Genomic DNA, 19,765 nt, shown 5'->3' with positions numbered 1-19,765 from the left:
GTGTGTGTGTGTGTGTGTGTGTGTGAGTGTGTGTGTGTGTGTGTGTGTGTGTGTGTGTGTGTGTGTGTGTAAATGTGAGCGTAAATACATGGATCAGTGGGGGAGAGAGAAATGAAAAACAAGTCAGTTTGAGGTCAAATAGCTGCTGTCTTACTTGAAAGCAAACTGTGGGGAAAGATTTAGTAACAAAGTGAACATTTCAAAATGTGGCAGAGATATAAACACACTGTAAAGTCTTCGAAGTCACTCACCCACACATTGACAGGAAGGAAGATCTGACAGTTTTTTGGAAGGTGTGTTGAGTAAGTTCTTGGTGGGGGTATCCATAAAACTCATAGGAGACTCCAAAAAGCTGTTGACACTGTTCTTGGATGGAGTTGACTCGGCGGAGTAAATGCCATCAGTGGCGGTAGACAGGATGGTGACGGGTCCTGACTGTTCGAGTTTGTAGTAGCCCTGCTGGCTCGGAGGAGGGGACTGACGATCCCCGGAGAAGCCATTTGCCAGACCGTGGTACCCAGAGGTGTGGGAGAGAAAAGCAGGTTTGTCTGTGCTGGTGTTTGCATCAGAACCATGCTGCAGCCCACCACAGGGCTGCGTTACCTGAGATAACAGAGGCCTTTCACATTCCTCTGGTCCTGCAGCATAACCATTGCATGGATTGCCTTGGTGAAGTGGACCATTGGAAAGAGACCACAGGTTTTCATGACCAGATGTGTGGGTTATCCTTGTGAAAGTGCTGCAATTCTGCTGCCCAAAGAGAGCTGCATTATGTGTGCTGCTGTTATGGATGAGTTTCCTCCTTTCCTCCTGAGCCTCAGCCAAGTATCTCTTCAGATCAATTTGAGCCTGTGGCAGAAACAGGTTCTTGCTGTGGTGGATGCCGGATTTTCCTTGTGGGAGAATCTTCTGGCCTCTGCTTCTGTGAGGTGTCTCCCCATTTGCCATGCGTTTTGAAAGGGGGGTTCTGCGATTGATTCCCTCTTGCAATCCATCACTTTTCTTCTTTCTTGGCTTAGAAGGTGTAGCTTTTGTTTTTTTTACAACAGTCTTTTTCTGACTGGGCAGTTGCTGCACATTGTAATTGTATTTGATAGCCGACACTGGCGTTCCTCTTGGAGGGTTTTTTTCCGACTGCTGGTTGTGTCGGGACTGGATGATGAAGGCCAGGTCTGCAAGTTGAGCAGCCACCTCCTCCTCATCTCTGTTCCTCCCGGCTTTACCAGCATCCCCACCTCTGTCCTCAACACGTGGCCGCTGATGATTGAACTTCACGTCACTGCGTTCTGATTTGATCACAAAAGAACCAAAGCTCTGCTCTGTCTGCCTGCAGGGTGTTTTATCCCCATCTGAACTGGCCTCCAAAATATCCTGCAGGGAGAGCTTTGAACTGGAGCTCACCACGCGGGAACACTGGATAACATTTCCTTGTCTGGCCACAGGGGGGCGTATGACTGACGTCTGGTGGAGCGATGAACTAATGACCGAGACTTTGTTGGAGCAGATAGCTGCAGCAGCTTTGGCTTCTTGCTGGGTTATCTTTGAATGGAAGGCGGCAGAAGAGATGGGACGTTCACACTCACTTTCAGATTTAATGGACCCTGGGGTGCTTTGAGGTATAGCTGCCAGCTGAGTCAAGGCCTCGATAGCAACAGCCTGGTCAAAACTAAGATTTCTTTTTTCTGCCAAAGACTGCACACTTGGTAGCAAATCACTTGGAGGAGGTTCAGTTTTGATGGGTTGGCAGAACCTTTGTTGGTTGGTAGGAATGCTTTTCTGGCAAAAGTCATTCTTTAAGTCATCTTTCTCTTTTTTGACAAAGAGCAAATCTGGCGGTTCTGTTTTGATGGAGCGAAGAATGGAAGAACGTGAGCTGAAAAGTTTCTCCTCGAGTCCTTTCCGCTCTGTGACAGAAAGACACACAACGGCTGCCAGGGTAGACAGCGGGTCTTCACATACTTCATCTTCATCACTCAGTGGTGTGGTGGTCTTATCAGCCATCCACACCCACGGCTCTTCCAGTTTGATCTTCTTCAGTGGAACTGACATGTCAACTGGAGGAGTCGTCGGTCCCTTCACTGAGCAGTCTTTAGTGATTGTAGCTATTATAGTCCTTTGAGGCTCTGATGCAATTGTAGTCCTTTTACATGCAGACTTCAAATCAGAGTGTGACCCTGTGGTCATGTTAGCACCATTTGATTTGGTCAGGTTGTCAGCAGAACCATTCAGAAAGGTTCCAGAAGAGCATATGTGATGGTTAAGCGCTATGCCGGTCAGCTCCAGCCCAGTTTCCTTTTTGATAAGAGCTGGCCATCCTGTTTGGTCTGAGGCCAGGTTGTGAGTAAGCAACTGCTTGATGGGGGGGGCTTGTGAATGAGGTATGTGGCCTTCTTCCCCCTCATCTTCCTCTGCTGCCATGTGGGTGTCATCCATCTGTGCCTTGGCTTGGCCATTTACCGATCCACTTTCTGGAACCACCTGAGACACATACAGACAGACAGACAGAGAGAGAAAGGAGAGAGAGAGAGAGAGAGAGAGAGAGAGAGAGAGAGAGAGCAACATGAAGACGTGACCAAACAAGCTCTGGCAGTGTACAATGAGTCAGCTTGGTCTGAACAGTCACAGCACAACAGATTGTCTCCCTGCATGGCTGAGCATCTGCTGCAGCCACTATCAAGGCTGTGGAAAATATTATGGCATGGTAAAACAACAACAAAAAAATCTGCTTTCTATAAATCTTGTCGAATCCAATCTCTAAACAGAACTAATAAAATGTTCGACTGAGTTAGTTCACAGTTAAGGCTTCGATCAGGATCACATTCCCTTTTGAGCTGTCCACAGTGAGAGCAACAGACCCACAGGTAGCCCAGAGCCAGCAAGTAAACAATTAAGAGTCACGCACAGTTGATGACTGCGTCACTGCCGGCAGGTCACTGAGGGCATGTCTGCAACATGCATGCACATGTTGTGTTTGTGCTGGTGTTTGGAAGCGTGCCCCTGGGGGATGCATGCATGTGTCTGCAAACACATGCACTTATTAACACAGCAGCAAAGCCATGTAGCCCCGTTCTTTGTAGAGTGAGTGATTAACTCTCTCAGGGCTCAACACAACACCGCTTGAGCCTTCGGCAAAGACTGTCTCTCACTGGGGGCAGAGCTGTAATCATCTGAAAGTCCAGAGTACTCATAAATTGATTCCAGATTGAAAGCTTGATTGAACACAGACCATAATAGACAGTTTCAAGGACAAAGTTCTTCCACATACTGTATTACAGAATCTGAGAAAAAAAGTCTTTACCTGTGCTTGTTGGATAGGTTTTTTCAATGTTAACACTTGTTTGAGAAGCCAGAGAGAGAAACTATCGCTTCTAAAAAAAAACACGTCAACAGCATTTTTCTGGTTTAACAATGAAGTATTCTTCATTTTTCATCATTTTGTAAGCATGATCAACATGAGTTTCCTCTGATTTTCAGAAAGAAAACCACATCACAGTCATGTGCCACAACACAACTGGCAAAAGCATCCTTAAATTATTTGCAGGAGTTCAAGGATACCTGTGCATTATTGGGTGGCTGTGTGTTTTCCTTGTGTGTTCATGTATGTATGTGCTTGTATGTACGAGAGTTGGCATCCAGTGTTTAGTCTAATGAGACATACGGCATGATTGCAGGGGAGTATTGGATGCCTTCTTTATCACTGTTTACCTGGTATAAACCCCTATTATGCTCCACCACAGCACTGTTTAAAAGCGTTTTACAGATAGAGATATGCACTCGAAGCAGACAAATTAAAAGTGAGCAGTCACAGCGCTTCAGTATGACTCATGTGAACCCACAGACCAAACAGAAAACACTTGTGTTTACTACTCACATGTGCTCCAGTCATATTTGTTCTTTCTATTTCCATCAGACATACCAGTTTTACTCTAATATACTATTGCAAGATTATTTATTTGTATATAACCACTATTAACCATTGCCTAACAAAAACCCAAGCAATCTTCAAAGTCCTATTGCAGCAAAAAATGTCAACTTAAAGCTGAAGCTGGGCTTGGTTCACTTAAAACTGTATGAGATGTCCTGTTTGACTTTGAACCGTGGCCGGTGAAAAAAGAACAGTCTTTGGACATCCTGTATGTGAAGGCTGCAAAACAAAAAGTGTTGAAAAATAAGAGAGACGGGGCAGTCGCCTGGAGCTAAACACACTGAACTAAAGTGGGGAGATAAAAAGGTGTAGAAGGATGCACTGAGGCTTAAGAGGATTAATCCTGAGAAATCTTGTGTGCGGTTGTCAAGAGAAAAGATCTGTTAGTGTATAGTGTGAAGTCAGAGTCATGGTTTTTCCTTTAGTCTAAACTACGCGATCAAAACTGTGTTTTAAAAAATGCTTCCAATTTTCTGTAAAATCCAATATGTTGAATTTCAGATTTTGAAAATTAAGCTTGTTTAAACAATTTGTAAAAATTCATGCAAAACAAAAAACAACAACAATTTAAATCATCTGAAAGAAATTATTACTGATTTGGGAATTTGGTAGAACACCAGTAGTACTCAAATCAGAAAGGTAAGTAAAATGTTATTATGCCTCAAAATACATACAACTCAAATAACAGCTTCCAGATTAGATGGAAATCATTACAATTGGCATATATAATGAACGTGCACTATGTCTTTACTTAAAACTGTAACAATTAGGCTTTTCTGCTCTATTTGTTATTGGAGTGTGTGGTTCAATCCAATGGCCTCTACTGACCAACAAAATCTTCAAATGATAAATATCGGCACAAATCTTCACTCCAAAAACAGACCACTAAAAAAGTGTGCAAGAACCCAACAATGCAGTAACACTTTCTATCCAAGCGCATGTGTTTACAGTCAAAAGGAAACTCACGTTTGCACTGGGATATGCTAGACACTGTGATCTGTTTCTGGCATATTGCGCGTCCTCCTCAGTAAACTGAGCTCTTCACTCCTGTCACTGTGACTACTGTTACTGTTACTACCAGAAACATGCTGATACGACACATAGCAGCAGCTTGGGCCGAGGCAAAACCAAAGCTGCTAACATAAGAGAGTCACATACTGGCTCCAAGTATTGTGCAAAAACTGGCCACAGTCATGTTAAAATGAGAGCGTGAGACGAAGAGTGTGGAAAAAGAGGCGCAGGCACAAGAGAGTTGGGGGTGGCTGGGTGGGTAATGGGTCACAATAAACTGCTTTCAATGACAAAGCAGAACTGGCTGTCTTCCAGCACTGCGCCAGGCACACGCGTCTTCGTGTATGCATGTGCATCCAAGTGTTTATGATCCAAAGCCAACATCAAAGACCAGGCGCAGTTTTTAATTATGTTACATTAAGCCTTATGATAGCTAAGAGGCGTAAGCAGGACGTAAACGCAGCATCATGTGTTCTCATTTAGCCAGTGGGTCTCCGGAGGCAGTTGGGTTTGTGATGTCTTGAGGGCTCTGCCTTTGTGCTGCGTTCGTTGTGTCTCTGCCTCGAGGCGTCTAAAGTCAGTCACACTGGCACTCAGGCACATGGTAATGTACAGTTCTGAATGGAACAGCAGTCCTTTTCTATTGTGCAGCACAAACACACTCCATCTGCTGTGCTTGTCGAGGCTTTGAAAATAATAATAAATAAAAAAAAAAAAAAACTAAACCGTAACATCTGCTATAGTAGAGTGAGCACTTCATGGACAAACATGGAAGCCTAACCTAGCAACAGACGTGTAACCACCTCTTGAATCCTAACAACCCGTGCTGTCTGTCTCATGAGAGAGATGGCTCTCCGAGGAGGATTGCAAGAGTACGTGGATCCCTTCACAACTAAACAACAGAGACAAACATGAGGTCAAGTGGTCAGAGGGGTCTGCAAGTCACATGCTTGAACAGTGACGTAGTCACCAAATTGTCCAGACTGTCTTTACTACGCTGGCATGAGCTCTCAGGTGGATGTTTCATTGCATAAAAATCATCTGCTGTATCTGTTTGCAGATTTTGTAAATACACACAAATGTACATGTTTGATGAGCTACTACAACTTAAAAAGAGAAAAAAAACAACTCACATTCAGCTGTGCTTCTGTTGTTCATAAGTGAAACGGTTAAGATCTCCACTTCACTAAACTAACAATAAAAAGCACGCTTCCTTCCTGGCTGTGAGCGTAAGTCGTGGTTTTACGTGTTTCACTGAACACGTGAGAATTTCCCTCATTCATTGAGTGAGTGTTTCCTGCCTGTGCTGAGTGCAATGTCACGTATTTACACACAAAAACACAGGTGGCAATAACCCAAGTCGACGCAAAAGAGTTGGCTGGCTCCGCACCGGAATAAATCAAAGCCTGATCAACTCTGAAATTACACAGATTAAAATGGTATCAGTAACAGAGAGACCTTTTCAACAAACCGCACAATAATAACACCACTGCTGCTGTAGCCAAACAAGTAAAGCCTGCCAAATAACAGCCAGTTACGACCCACGGCTTACAAGCACTCCACTTTTCTGCTAAGCAGTCGGAAAACAGCAGGTGCAGAAATATGGCTGTCCAAAAAAACACTGCAAGAAAGAAAAGGGGCTCTTCATACAGCTCAAACAGACAAGCAGTGAGGAGCAAAGAGGCGTCTCTGTTACCGGGGAAACTGTCCTCTTTGTTGCTAAGTTTGTTGTCATATCCTTTAAATCTACCTGGAAAAGACAAGCCAAACACTCAATACACAGAAGCGTAAGGTCCTTAGTCTTTTAGAGGGAACAATAACAACAGCAGCTTCTAAATAAATCACTCCAGTCAGCTAAATCCGGGACAGCCGAGAGAGAGCGAGGCAGACAACGCTCAGAGGATAACCACTCTCTGAACTCCACTGTAACTGACCCATCTGCAGAGACAATAGACCCCTGGGCGAACACTCTGGTTGCTTTTACCTTGTCTGTCCTCGGAGGAAGCCCCTCCGGTTTAGGCAGCATATCCCTAAAAGGTATTGGTGGCCATCTTGCTTTGCCTTCTTTCAGCCTCAAGAAGACGCTGGCTACAGTAGCCGTGTGCAGGGCAAGCTCCCGGGTGTCATGACTAGGGCGACTGTGAGCCGCCGTAGCAAAGCCCTGCTACAGCAGATGGGTGCACGCTCGCCACACACACATACACACACGCACACAGACATATAGAGACACACACACATATGGGATGCCCTTCGCAGACGCAGACAGAGCTGCATCAGCCAATGGCGTGAGGACCTTAGCGGCTTGTAAATTATCTTCCATGCCTAGACTCTCCTAAACAAAGGATCCCCTATGTGGGCTTTTTACTCCAGCCCTACGCACAGGGAGTGGAGGAAAGCTGTGGAATGGACACTGTGCACATGCTGGATCTGGATCACAAGAAAATGACTCCATCGCCACTGAAATATTAACCCCTGAAGCACATCCCCAACACATCCTCAGTACTCTCATGCTCACTGAATTTGTTTGACTCACTGTTGAAATAATTAATCTATCCTAATAGATGAAATCAAAGTTGGGAAAGGAACAATTACAAATTCATAATTAGTACCAGAATGAAAAAAAAAATAGGCAAACATAGAGTATCATAGACTTTGTTTATGTAAAGCCCTTTTGGGTGATGGGTTGGTCAACCCTAACCCTAACCCCAACAATTAGGGGATCGGCCAATAGATGCACCAATTATAGATCTATTATTTGTACAACACAATCAGTAGATTGCGCCCATCACCTAAAAGCACCAGGCATTTATATTTCTTTTGATTTTTGACTGTTAATTTTGTACTTTTTAACCAGGATTATCAACGAGCTTAACTTGTCTTTACTCCCTACATTTTGACACATATGGCCATTGTTACTACTTTTTTGTGTGATCATGTATTTTTCTAAATGGCAAACTTATTTCAATCTGGTAACATGGTCAAATGGCCAAAGAGAAATAATAATCTCGACATTAGTCCATTAGTGGAGACACAAAAAGTGTGAAATGTCACAAAAGACAAAATAAGGAAGAAATGGAGGCTTCACTGGCATGCGAGTCTGTGACAGGAAATACTAGAAGCCACATGGCTGAACATGAACCAGATAACACAGACAACGAGACAATCCTTCAAACAACACATCTCATGTCATTAAGAGAAATGTCTTTTAAAGGGTCACTATTTGCATTTAAACTGGGTCCTTTTAAAGCCTTTCACTATTTCAGCATGTATCTGTTATTTCGTTTGTTCTTCAGAAATGTATGGGTAATTAAGTTGATTTCATCATCAGCTCTCCTCATAACTCCAATTAACCTCCATCCATCACTGAAGTTGGATCCGTTTGACTCAATTACATGCTAACAAACTTAAAATACTGTATGAAACTGTTTGAAAAACCACATGATATTCAAAACCTAAAGAACCAAATAATCCATATTATTTCATCAGAAGCTAAAATCACATGATACGCACACTGTTTATGATGTGTTTTGAGTGTGTCTCCCCATCGGTTTTATGCCATGTGATCTATTTCATTATAAGGAAGTGATGCAGACTGATCCACCATCACACAGAGTGACAAGTCATATCACGCTGCGCCTTTTAAATGATTACACTCAATGATACACGCCTGGCGGAGTAATTTTCTGCAGCATGCCTCATTCCCACATGATGTAGAAATGTGAATGACGATGATGAACACAGGAAATATGATACATCCTCATCATCTGTCGCCAGATCCCTTTTGACTTTTAAAACGATTCCCTCAGGAAAAGCTGTCATGAGTGAAAAAAAGACAGAAAACATAAAGTAAAGTTCTTACCTTTTTAAAGGCAACCATGTGACCAAGAAAGCTGAGGTCACGCTAGGACAAGGAGACATGAATGCAGGCAGAGCCAGCATTGCCGCTTACACTCAAGCAGCCGTGTGTTAAAAGTGCAGAAACCACACAGCTCGTTCCAGAAACAAATATAAAAAAACTACATCGGCGTAACCAACACCCTGTATTAAGCATGCTACGCAAGAGCATGACACAACAGCGAAAGCATGTTGCCGTGGACACTTCAGTCATATTGATGGATTTACCAGTAAAGCCAAGTCAAAATCTCAAATGTTATTCATGAGCATGTCACACCCAATTTGGCAGCCCATATGGCCCATAATGTGCTCTATAGAAGGGAATATATGCACGCATGTGTGACAAGCATGGGGCGCATCCATTTGCAAATACACACATTTTCACACCATGCTGACACTTAACGACAATGTTGTTTTCACCCAGGACTCTTCTTAAAGAAAAGTGCACTGAGGATCAGAATTTTTTTTTTTTCTTTTTCCATTTTTATCACATCCACCAAGCTCAACAGTCAGTCAGTCAGTTGCTTGCCTGCAACTTATCAAAGGCCAACCCCTGCATGGTGTGGTTTGATGCCAAACATTTGGCAGTACCCAGAACATGAAACAATTCCAGGCTGTGAATGTCTTTAAGCTTTTTATTTTGCTCAATGTTGTACCACCAAAAATAACAGACCAATCAGAAACCTTATGTTCTGCTAACATATTCAGTACTCTTGTGTAATACAATTAGCATAAAACCAACAAAAATCCGCCAACAGTAATAGTCACCAGCTCTCCAGCAGACTGTAAAACAAGTTAGTCTAAACACTTCATATATTCAGAAGCCATGACAATAGTGTCAACTTTATGTCTTGAAAATATAATTTCTACAATTCTATTCCAGATCACTAAAGCATATTTATTTTAAATTATTAATGCCTGCTGCTCGAGGAATAGTACTAACATGGATATATGGATGTACTGGATATATAGAGAATTTATAAACTATATTGGTAACAAATATTGATCCTTATTTGATCCTTAAAATTATGGATTTGACTGACAAAGATCCTGCATAAAATCTCACAGATATATGGCACCTTCAGTTTGTGTGTGTGTTTCAGGTGATCAACTTTGTATAAATCCATGAGTGAAAGTTAAATAGATAAAATTATTCAAATGCGAGTTTTTCCTGTATTAGGTACTGTTTACACAAGAATGATCTTCTGGAAACAGCATTGTATGCATGTTTGCTCGCTGTTGTCACGGAGCCATTACAGGGAGCGCATAGCCCCCACCAGCAAAACATTTCATATGATATTATGGAGTCAGATATGTTAGTGGAGGAAATTATCAAGCGTATCGGAGCAGGACAGGAAGTAAATCTGTATTTTGTGAAAAGAAAAATGCAGAATGGGAAATGACAAAGTCCTGGTTTGAAGCACAGCAAAGAAAATATGATATAATAAAGTCCACAACTATGATGTCTCTCACCACAATAACAGCAGCATCTCTTCTGAGAACATTTTTAATGGTAATTTATACATTGATAAACCAAATTATTTTCTATTTCGAATAAATAAAGAGATCTGCTGCAGCCCTTTGTAAAATACTTTGTTAAAAACAAAACTAAACTATAAATCAAGTGTGTTAAGAGGCATGAGAGTTCATGTAGGTTGAGTCCAGATTTACTGAAAGTGTATCAAAATCATATTAAAAATAAAGCATCAACAAACACACATTCTTGGCATTATGTTACAGCCGACCTCTTTCCCTATCCAGTTATGCAGCAGCCAAGTCAACAGGTTTGACGTTAAGACATCCCCTTCACAGTCAAACAGGTTTCACCAACAGTCTGTGTGCACACCTACCAACCGTTGCTCTTCAAGCAGAGACTGACATGTGTTCAAAAAGCTCACATGCAGTTACAACTGTCGAAAATCCTATCACACTTTGAGATATTAACTATACAATTTATCAAAATAATGCAATGCATCACCCTACAGTAAACAGTCAGAATATATTGTTTGAGTCTCCACATTGTGTGTACTCTGTTTCAAAATCTGAATTAATTTTCTGAGCTACCACAAAACGCAGAGTGCAGCAAAAATGTAACCATACAGCGTGCGTGCGTTTGCACAATGGAGCATCTCAGCCTCCAGGTCGTTTCACCTCCTGCAACCACTCCATTCCTTCAGCCAAACATACTCTCCAGCTTCTAACAATATTCCACCGCACCCTTAATTTTCAGCTCTTTAAGTGTCCCATATGGTTTTCCCTGTTTAACGAGCGGCCCGGCTCTCATTAGGAACCAGTAGTCTGAACATTAATCACCCGGAGCTGAAGTACTCAAGCGCTGCGAGCAAGGTAAAGAACGTTGCTCTGCAATGCTGTCGTAAACCGTCTCTGACACATGTGGAGGCTGACCCGCTGGAGAATGGCCCGGCGATGGAGCTGCGCCAGACATGATTGCTGCCAGTGGTTGTCATTACCGCCATTACTGCAGATTCTCATGTAAACTTGTCTGTCAATTGTATGAAAAAGCTGCTTTGTTTTCTTTTTTTGATGGAGGGCAGACATTTGAGGGAATTTCTGACTCAAGAGTCAAGCTGTGCTAAATGAGCGGTTGGCCTGAGTGATTCGGGCGTGTTCGAGGTGCTGAAAGGGAGAGCTAACGATCACGAGAAGATGTAAAAACAAATGCAAATACACACTTGCACACGTCCTTGCACGGGCCAAAACTCAAAGGACCGGGTAAGAATGAGAGCTGCATTAGGATTTTCAACGCTGTAAAGCTCGATCAAGGTCATATGAAATAATCCTTGAAAAAACCTTGAAACTATGAAGTGTGTGATACCTGAGAAGAGGCAGCGGTCTGGCTCATTTGCAGAAGACCCCAGAGGCTGCTCACATATCAGACTCCTCTCATTTCCAAAAGAACATCTGCAGACTCAAGACTGTGACTAAACGCCTGCATGGTGACTTTCTGCACACTTCTCTACATGCTTTCTGCTTCCTCACCACACACAAAATACATATTTGTAGTTTTTGCACTTCCTGCGTGGACAGTTTAAAACGCACGAGGGAGGCTATTTAAAGAACACAAAGGACTTTTATTTGAAGTCCCCATTTAACACACATATCATGTTTTGCAACATGCAACAATCCTACTCTTGGAAGAAAATGTGCGCCATTCAGAACCACACCTCAAACCCACATGGACCTAATTTAAGGGCCAAAAGTGGATAGTCAGCACGAGGGAACAGGATATCACTTCATCTCTTACCCCCACACCCCCATCCAGGAATGGAGGGATAAACTTTAAATGTAGTCTATTTAATCTTGCACCTGCTTTTTCTTACATTTCTGTATCAGTGTGTGTATAAACATGCTGATGTTGGCCAGTAGACAAATGACAACCATGAGCATAAAGGTGAAATATAACAAAGTACAAATACTTTGTAACATAAGAGGAATATCATCTTTATACTTTAACTCCCTTGATATTTATAGTGATAATGGCATGTTTCACTCCTTCCAAGAGTCAGGACTGTTACTTTATGTGCTCTCCCAATATCAAAACAGAGTTAAGCCTCAGTGGATTGAAATGTAACACATAAAAAAAGACCCTGAAGTGTAGAATTGTCCAGAATTGCCTTTTCATGACAGACATAAAGTGCTGAAAACAATGTAAAAATAATAATATTTTTTGAAAAAGAGACAGTGAGACCTGACCACATAGAAAATCCTCTTGATGTGATGTCTGTCACATGGTGAGCAAATGGACAAATAACTCGACTCAAAATGTAAAGTTGTGAAATAAATGGAAGCACCAAGAGGACTGCTTTTGACAGATTCTTGAGTAAAGCAGTGGAATGGATTTTTTTTTTCAAGCCAACCATTTCTTAACACACAAATAGCTGTACTTCTACATTAGTGAAGAATGTAGGTATTTTTTTTCCATTTATGTCAGTGAAAATACAACAAATATCTGCAGAAGCACCAGGCCTCTGTGACAAACTCTCAATGTCCAGTCTCGCAGTGCTACGTTTTGGAGTTGCTTTGGGTAAATATAGAAGTGAGAAAGGTGAGCAAGCCAGTCAATTGTGTTTTGTGACAGACACACACACACACACACACACACACACACACACACACACACACACACACACACACACACACACACACACACACACACACACACACACACACACACACACACACACACACACACACACACACACACACGCACGCACACACAAACTATGCAGGCAGGGGCCTCAGATCCTCTCACAAAGAGACAGGAAAAGCTTCACTCAAGTTTGTTCTACTGCAACATGCTGAGTAGGCATGTTGTCCATATGACAGTGTGTGTGTGTGCACATATTCCAGACTGCGCAATCTCACGTAGCCACACACGCACGTACACATACATACACACCACACATTAAACATGACAATTAATTCATTGCATTCATGCCAACTTGGTGGACGCCACTGTAAGGTCAAGGTACTTCAGGTGTAAAAGTAATAGTCGATGCACAAGTAAGCCCTAACTTTTCCAGGAGGATGCCATTGTGTGCCCTCGGCAGGATTTGAGTGGCATTTCTTTCGGGGGGGCAGGCAAAGTCGAGACTTCTTTTCACCCAGACAAACCAAGTGGCACGGCTTCAAAGCTCTTCCAGAGACTTAAAGCTTCACAACAGTCTGGACACAACACAAACCACAGATCCAACATCCTGAGAGGAGTCAACAGCATTTCACTAGCAGTCGAGTTTAACTGTGATAATAATAGTTAATGTGTGAATATTGTAGTAAAACACACACAAACCATTTATTTTTTATTAAACTCTCTAAATCTGCAGTTACTTACGTATTAAGTCATAGTCTTTGATTGTATGTTAGCTTTCGACCTGGCACAGCCTGTGTAGTGGACTGTGTCCAAATAACAAGGTTGCACATTAAATAAAACAGACATTTCCTCTTGTCTACAGAGCCTTTTTTCTGAACAGCTACTCAAGCCCAGCAGCTATTACAGATAACTACCTCGTGAGGTTGTTTTAAATTTAAGTGGCTTGGCGCAGGTTAACAGAATATTCACTGGAGCCCTAATCACAGGAAAGCTCATGAAATAAAATGTCCATGCCGAGTAAGAGGAGTCGTCTGAATAGAGAGAGAGAGAGAGAGAGGATGCTAAAGCACAACCCACCCTCATCGGTCATAATGAGCTGGCTCTGGTGAAATGTTGGCAGTGTCTTTGACATTTCACGACTCCTCCTCGCTACAGCGGCCCCCTTCTGTCCCACACATTCATGTGACGAAGGGGAGAAAGAGTCAGTGTGTGAGGAGCATCTGTCCTGCAGCTCACTGCCAATGTGCCCACGTGCATATGTGGAGAAGCCTGTGCTCATTTTCAATGAAAAGAGAAGATTTGGATTTCAGAGACAGATTAGAGAGGGACGACTACCACAACTAAAAAAAAAAAAGACCATAAAGATTTTGCCTGCTCACCTTGCGACCGATGTGAAAGTTCACTCTAACCTGTGTTTGATCGTGGCGTCACATTGGCTGAATACTTTTTATGTTCAGCTCTACTTATAATGAAACCTGAAATGAGTAAAAGGGAAAACTGGTCCAATTGTGTGATGTACCAAAGATGACAGATGGTGTGAGTAATAACATTGGCTTCAGTTATGCTTTGGTCAGTATTGTTTGTTGAGTGTGAATATCACCAGAATGAACAACTATTTACAAACATAATCAATATGTTAAAGATGAATTTAAGTTTCCTTAATTTGCATTTGAATGCCAGTTCTGTAAGAGATGCTAAATTTGGCCTCTTTTTTGAGATTAAGTATTACCAAAATCAAGAACGTTTCACATAAACAATAAACCAATATTTGAAAAGTCTGAACTGAACATTATCTTTAGACTAAAGTGCATTAAAAAAGTATTTAAATTATCTTATTTCTCTACTTCAAAGGTTCTGTAAAACCAACGTATGGCTATTGCTTTTTGCAAGTTGCCTTCCTGGATGTCATTATAACATGCAGGTATCTGTGTTGCCTTTAGGGTGATCATCCCGTGAGGATGGCTCCAGATTAATGCTGACCCACTGCCAGTGGGACAACCTGCTTAGTTTAACCTAATTACCTGAATGTAGGTTACTGAGTTCAAAGACCTAAATCCACAGTGGTGGATGTCTACTGGTTATCTCCACAAATCCTCATTATGACCCTGAAGAATACTCAATCAGACAACCATGGAAGGTCAAAGGTCAGCAGACAAAGAGGGGTCACCATAGCAACCGTCAGAGCTGAGAACCTGCTGTATTGTCTATGAGAGGGGGGTAGAGTGCTTTTACCCTGACAGGAGCGTTTACTTGGACAAATCACTCAGAATTTACATTGGGCTGGTTTCTTTGAGAACAAAGACGGTGTTACAAGCTGTATGTAGCCTCACTGCAAGGTCACTTTCAGACATATGCATGAATATCTCTCTTTAAGGTGAACATCTTCACCACATCTAATGAAAGAGCCAGTGTTTTTTGCTGCAGGGAGTCTGTCTTCCCACCGAAGCCCCGTGTGAGGGATCGACGAATGTTTTCCCAACACACGTGCGCTCTCAGCTGGGTTACCCCTCTGGCAAATGCATTGTGGAAGAAAAAAAACTGGAGAAGTGTAGCCAGGAGATAAATGAGTTTGCAGGAGGAGCTGGGTTGGGCTAACAAGTAGACAAGAAGCACGCCGGTTTCTCTGTGTGTGCAAAGCATGGCACCCAGCTGCAGCAGCATTGTGCTGAACTGAATTAATGGTGTATTGTATGATGTAATTATGGTCCATGTCAGCATTAACAGGAGAGTGCTTTGCCAGGTGCCTGACTGTGAAAAATACAGAGCAGAAGAAGACACTAACACTCACAAATAATAGGTAGCACGAGCGCCTGTGAGTGCTGGGTCTTTCACATTTGTCTAAATAATGTCACAAAATGTAAAATGTACAACATTTATATTTCTGCTAGCACACAGACCAATCCAGAAACTAGAGACAGTTTTGGGATAAATGTGTATAGTAGTGGTGCAAATAGTCACAACTGCATAGATAAGAATAAATATTATCATTGACATATGTTCTTTTGCAGAGACAATGGGTTATTGTCTCTTTGCTCAAGTAATGATGATGGCTGTATGTTTATAACGCTCACATCTGCACTATTATGTGGGGATTGTAATGCTACGGGGGACCTATTAAAACTGGAAACATCTTTTCCACACATCCTGTTGGAGCTGACGCTTCCGCTCTGTTTATTTGTAAATATCCGTTCCAGTCTGAGCCTGTTGTCCGCTCAGAAACCCAGTGTATATGTGTGTAGGTGGCAGTTTCTTTGTACACTGGAAGATCACGAATCCATCCTGACATGAGACGACAGCTGCTTGTTGCAAACTTTGAACCGTGCAGGTCTTCTTAATGGAATTACAGTTACATATGTTTACCTCAAATTCATCCACATTTAATACCAATGCATGAAAATGAAACCTTTTGAACATTACAAGAAAATATCAGAGAAACAACAGGTCTCTATTAAAAAACATTACTTATATCTCCTTTGTCAGACCATAAAATTTGAGTGAGCTTAAACAGCCTACAGCTCTAAACATGTCAGAACTCTTTCAGTCAAATGCACTCTACCAACACACTGGAGTTTGCACTCTTTGAACCTTAGTATTTTGTTCCCGGTGAGTGTGTGTGTTTCTGTTTAGTGCCAGGTCTCTGCCTTGGCCACGCTGCCTGATACAAGGCAAGGCCACAAGGGGGCCATCAACACTGAGTGAAAACAGACATTTTTAAAAGGAAAGCTCCATTCTAGCTATCCACCAACTTCATTCTTTTTCTTCCAAACACACAAACCGTCGTACCAGTTTTTTTTTTTCTTCTATCTGTAACATGTACTTATCTTTAATCTGTACAAATCTGCATTGCATCTGCATGTGTAAGTGTGCTTTGGATGTTGCAATGTTTTAAAAGAGGCTTAAAAGAAGAAAGAATGCCACAGCCTCACACCAACCACTGCAGCTCACACTGGTAAAACCAGCAGCAGGAGCCACATGCCCCTACATGAACTCCTCTCTGGCCTCTGAGGTTGTTTTTTTTTTTTTCCAGTCTTGTGGAGTTACAAACATTTGTTGGAAGGGTGTGTGAGCTTGATCAGCAAGACTGGCCACCATGCTACCATACGACTCACACGAACAGCGCACGCACACACACACACACACACCCACAAATACTCGTGGTTGATTATGAATCAAAGAGAAAGATAAACTTGCTCTACTTGTTTTGTGTGTAGGATTCAGTAGTAGAGTTTGGATTTTTTTTTCATTACTATACTCGTCATCAGGGTAAAATTTTGTGTGTGTGTGTGTGTGTGTGGGGGGGGCAGAGGCTGTTTTCAAATGACAGCATGACAGACGGACGCTTACACTGCATGTTCTTTTACTATTTCACAAGAAATCATAAGAACAAAGTTCATAATTATTATTTTTCACTTAAACAATATTTGGAACTGATTAACATTGACTTTTTTTCTTTTTTTTTTACAAATCAAAAAGCTAAGCTCTGGGTCACACAGATGTGTGGTGGTTAGCACTTCCATCTCATAGTGAAATGGTTTCTATGTGGAGTTTGTATGTTCTCACTCGTATTCCAAAAACATGCCTTAGGGGCTCATTGCTAAATTGGTTGTAGATGTGAATGATTGTGTGTGTGACTGCCAGCCTCTATGTATTTGCTCTGTGATGGACTGCTGTCCATTGATGAGTCTTGCGTTCATCAACCATAAGTTGGGAAAAAGACTTATGGTTGATGAATTTTTAAGCTACAGAGAGACCTTTATATTTCTACAAATCCAAGCAGTCGTAAATAATATCTAACATGATCATAGTACTTTCACTTTAGCCCTAATTCAACTAAATTTATAGTTTGTATCTTCCTACGAAGGGAAGATAAACTTCATCCACCCAAACAACAATAGCAGCAGTACTGTCAGTCTTGCTTGACTTTGCTGAAGCTCCGCCCTTGCAGGCTCAAAGACTCAAACAAGAACCTGTTTTCAATCCACAAACACAGACCACGCTGTTAACGCTGGCCAGCGTGATGTCACTTAAGAGTAATGGCAAAACAAGTGGGTCTGTCAGTGAGAGTTACTAGATCAGCAATTCTCTACCAGTCTTTTACCAACAGAATACATGCAGACACACATGCAAACATTATGTGACACTGAAAGCCCGATGTAGATTTAATACAAGTGTGTCACTGAGTCAGTAAAATGCACATATGCTGACCCACAATTGAGGCCAATCCAAATGGCATGGCTGCAAATCTCGTCCTGGCCTGATCTTTCCCCCCCCCCCCCCCCCCCCCCCTCTGTCCACTCATACGCTCAGAAATAGTGCACAAAGGTCTCTGGGACTAATACTGTAGGTGTTATATAATCATGCCTAATCTTCTGCTGCCACTGCTACGACTGAAGACTGCCAGTGCATGCACGCACGCTTGCACACAGCAGAGTAGACATGGACACACACACACCTCCCCCCAGCCACATGGACACCACTGAATTATGCACATGGTTATGTAGTAGCTCGAACAGTCAGCTGCTGCAAGGAACTTTTCACAACTCAAAAAATATTACCAACAGATCTTTGAACCCTCTGTCTGCCCAGATAGGGTAAAAGCACCATTGTGACAAATAATATGTGAAATTTATTGAATACAGAAGCTTGTACTTTTTAACAATTTAAACCTGCATTAACAGCCACAAACCTTTGGTCATTAGACAGTGTAATAGCCAGTTTTTGTATTGCTAAAATAACAGCTCGATACAGACTTCAACTGGTTGCTGAAGCATGCTGCAGGCACACTGACCAATATTTAGCGTTCAACGTTTATCAGTCCTTTTGGTCAATTTTACCAAGTTTTGAGAAAATATGAGAGTCTTTAGATGACCAAAATCTAGACTTTCCTCCACCAAGTTTGATCTGTTTGCATCTTGGTGTCAGTTTATATGTATTTAATTTATCTCAGAGTTGCTGAATTCAAACACTGATAAGAGAGGAAAAACATAACAAATACAGCACACATTGGTTTTCTAAATATGCAGTTTGATTTCATTTGCATTCAATAAAGAAGCATTCGTCAAGCAGTTTAATGTTACAAGTAACTAAACTAGAAATTACATAGCTATGAAACAGGAACCAATCTTCTAGACACAGAAGGATGATATAAACGAACACAACTCTAACATGTCATTCATTAAGTTCAGCAGTTCAATCTGACCTTCAACAGTTGGGGAGAATATTACCATTCATGTTGATCAATTCTACATTTGCTGTCCTAAGTCTGATTTTGGTCTCCTCAGGAAACGGCACTTAACATGTTCAGATTTCTCACGAGATAGGGAAGAACTCGTTTAAACCTTTGCAACATAACTCTAAACACATATGCGGAGTCCTTCAGGAATATATTTACAACAAAGAGGAACATAAAGTCCAGCAACAGATGGTATGGCCCCCACAGAGCCCCGATCTCAACATCACTGAGTCCGTATGGGATTACATGAAGAGACAGAAGAAACTCTAAGATCAGTCTGAACCCAAAGAAAAACCACATGTATGCACACTCATTCAATCTAGTCTTTTTAAAGAAGTATAACCAATGCAGTTTGGTGCCTAAAACCTTTGTACGGTTCACTGCAGTTTATGACTGTTGTGAAAACAGTCACCTGGAGAGGTTACTCCATTGTCACAGTCAGCCTGTGCAACTGTGGAAAAACACAGCTTAAAAAAATCTGTCCTGACTTACTCCTCCACGCACACAGTCACCATGTGCTCTTCATGAAATAGTTATTCCCTTGAATGCACTTTAGACTGCACACACACACACACACACACACACACACACA

At 41.9% G+C, this 19,765-nt stretch overlaps 1 protein-coding gene across 2 annotated transcripts in view; it reads right to left on the bottom strand.

Annotated features, from left to right (window-relative positions):
- Positions 1-19,765, bottom strand: part of tet1 (tet methylcytosine dioxygenase 1) — a 30,791-nt gene that overhangs the window by 7,272 nt on the left and 3,754 nt on the right. For both annotated transcript variants that reach the window (XM_080507632.1, XM_080507633.1), the window contains exon 3: positions 252-2,478. In XM_080507632.1, the coding sequence (XP_080363758.1) occupies positions 252-2,478 (2,227 nt within the window). The remainder of the gene's footprint in view (positions 1-251; positions 2,479-19,765) is intronic.

Source organism: Blennius ocellaris, assembly GCF_963422515.1.
Source record: "Blennius ocellaris genome assembly, chromosome: 13".
Lineage (NCBI taxonomy): Eukaryota > Metazoa > Chordata > Actinopteri > Blenniiformes > Blenniidae > Blennius > Blennius ocellaris.
Note: the sequence above shows the minus strand (reverse complement) of the source record. Positions and strands in the feature narration are given on the sequence as shown.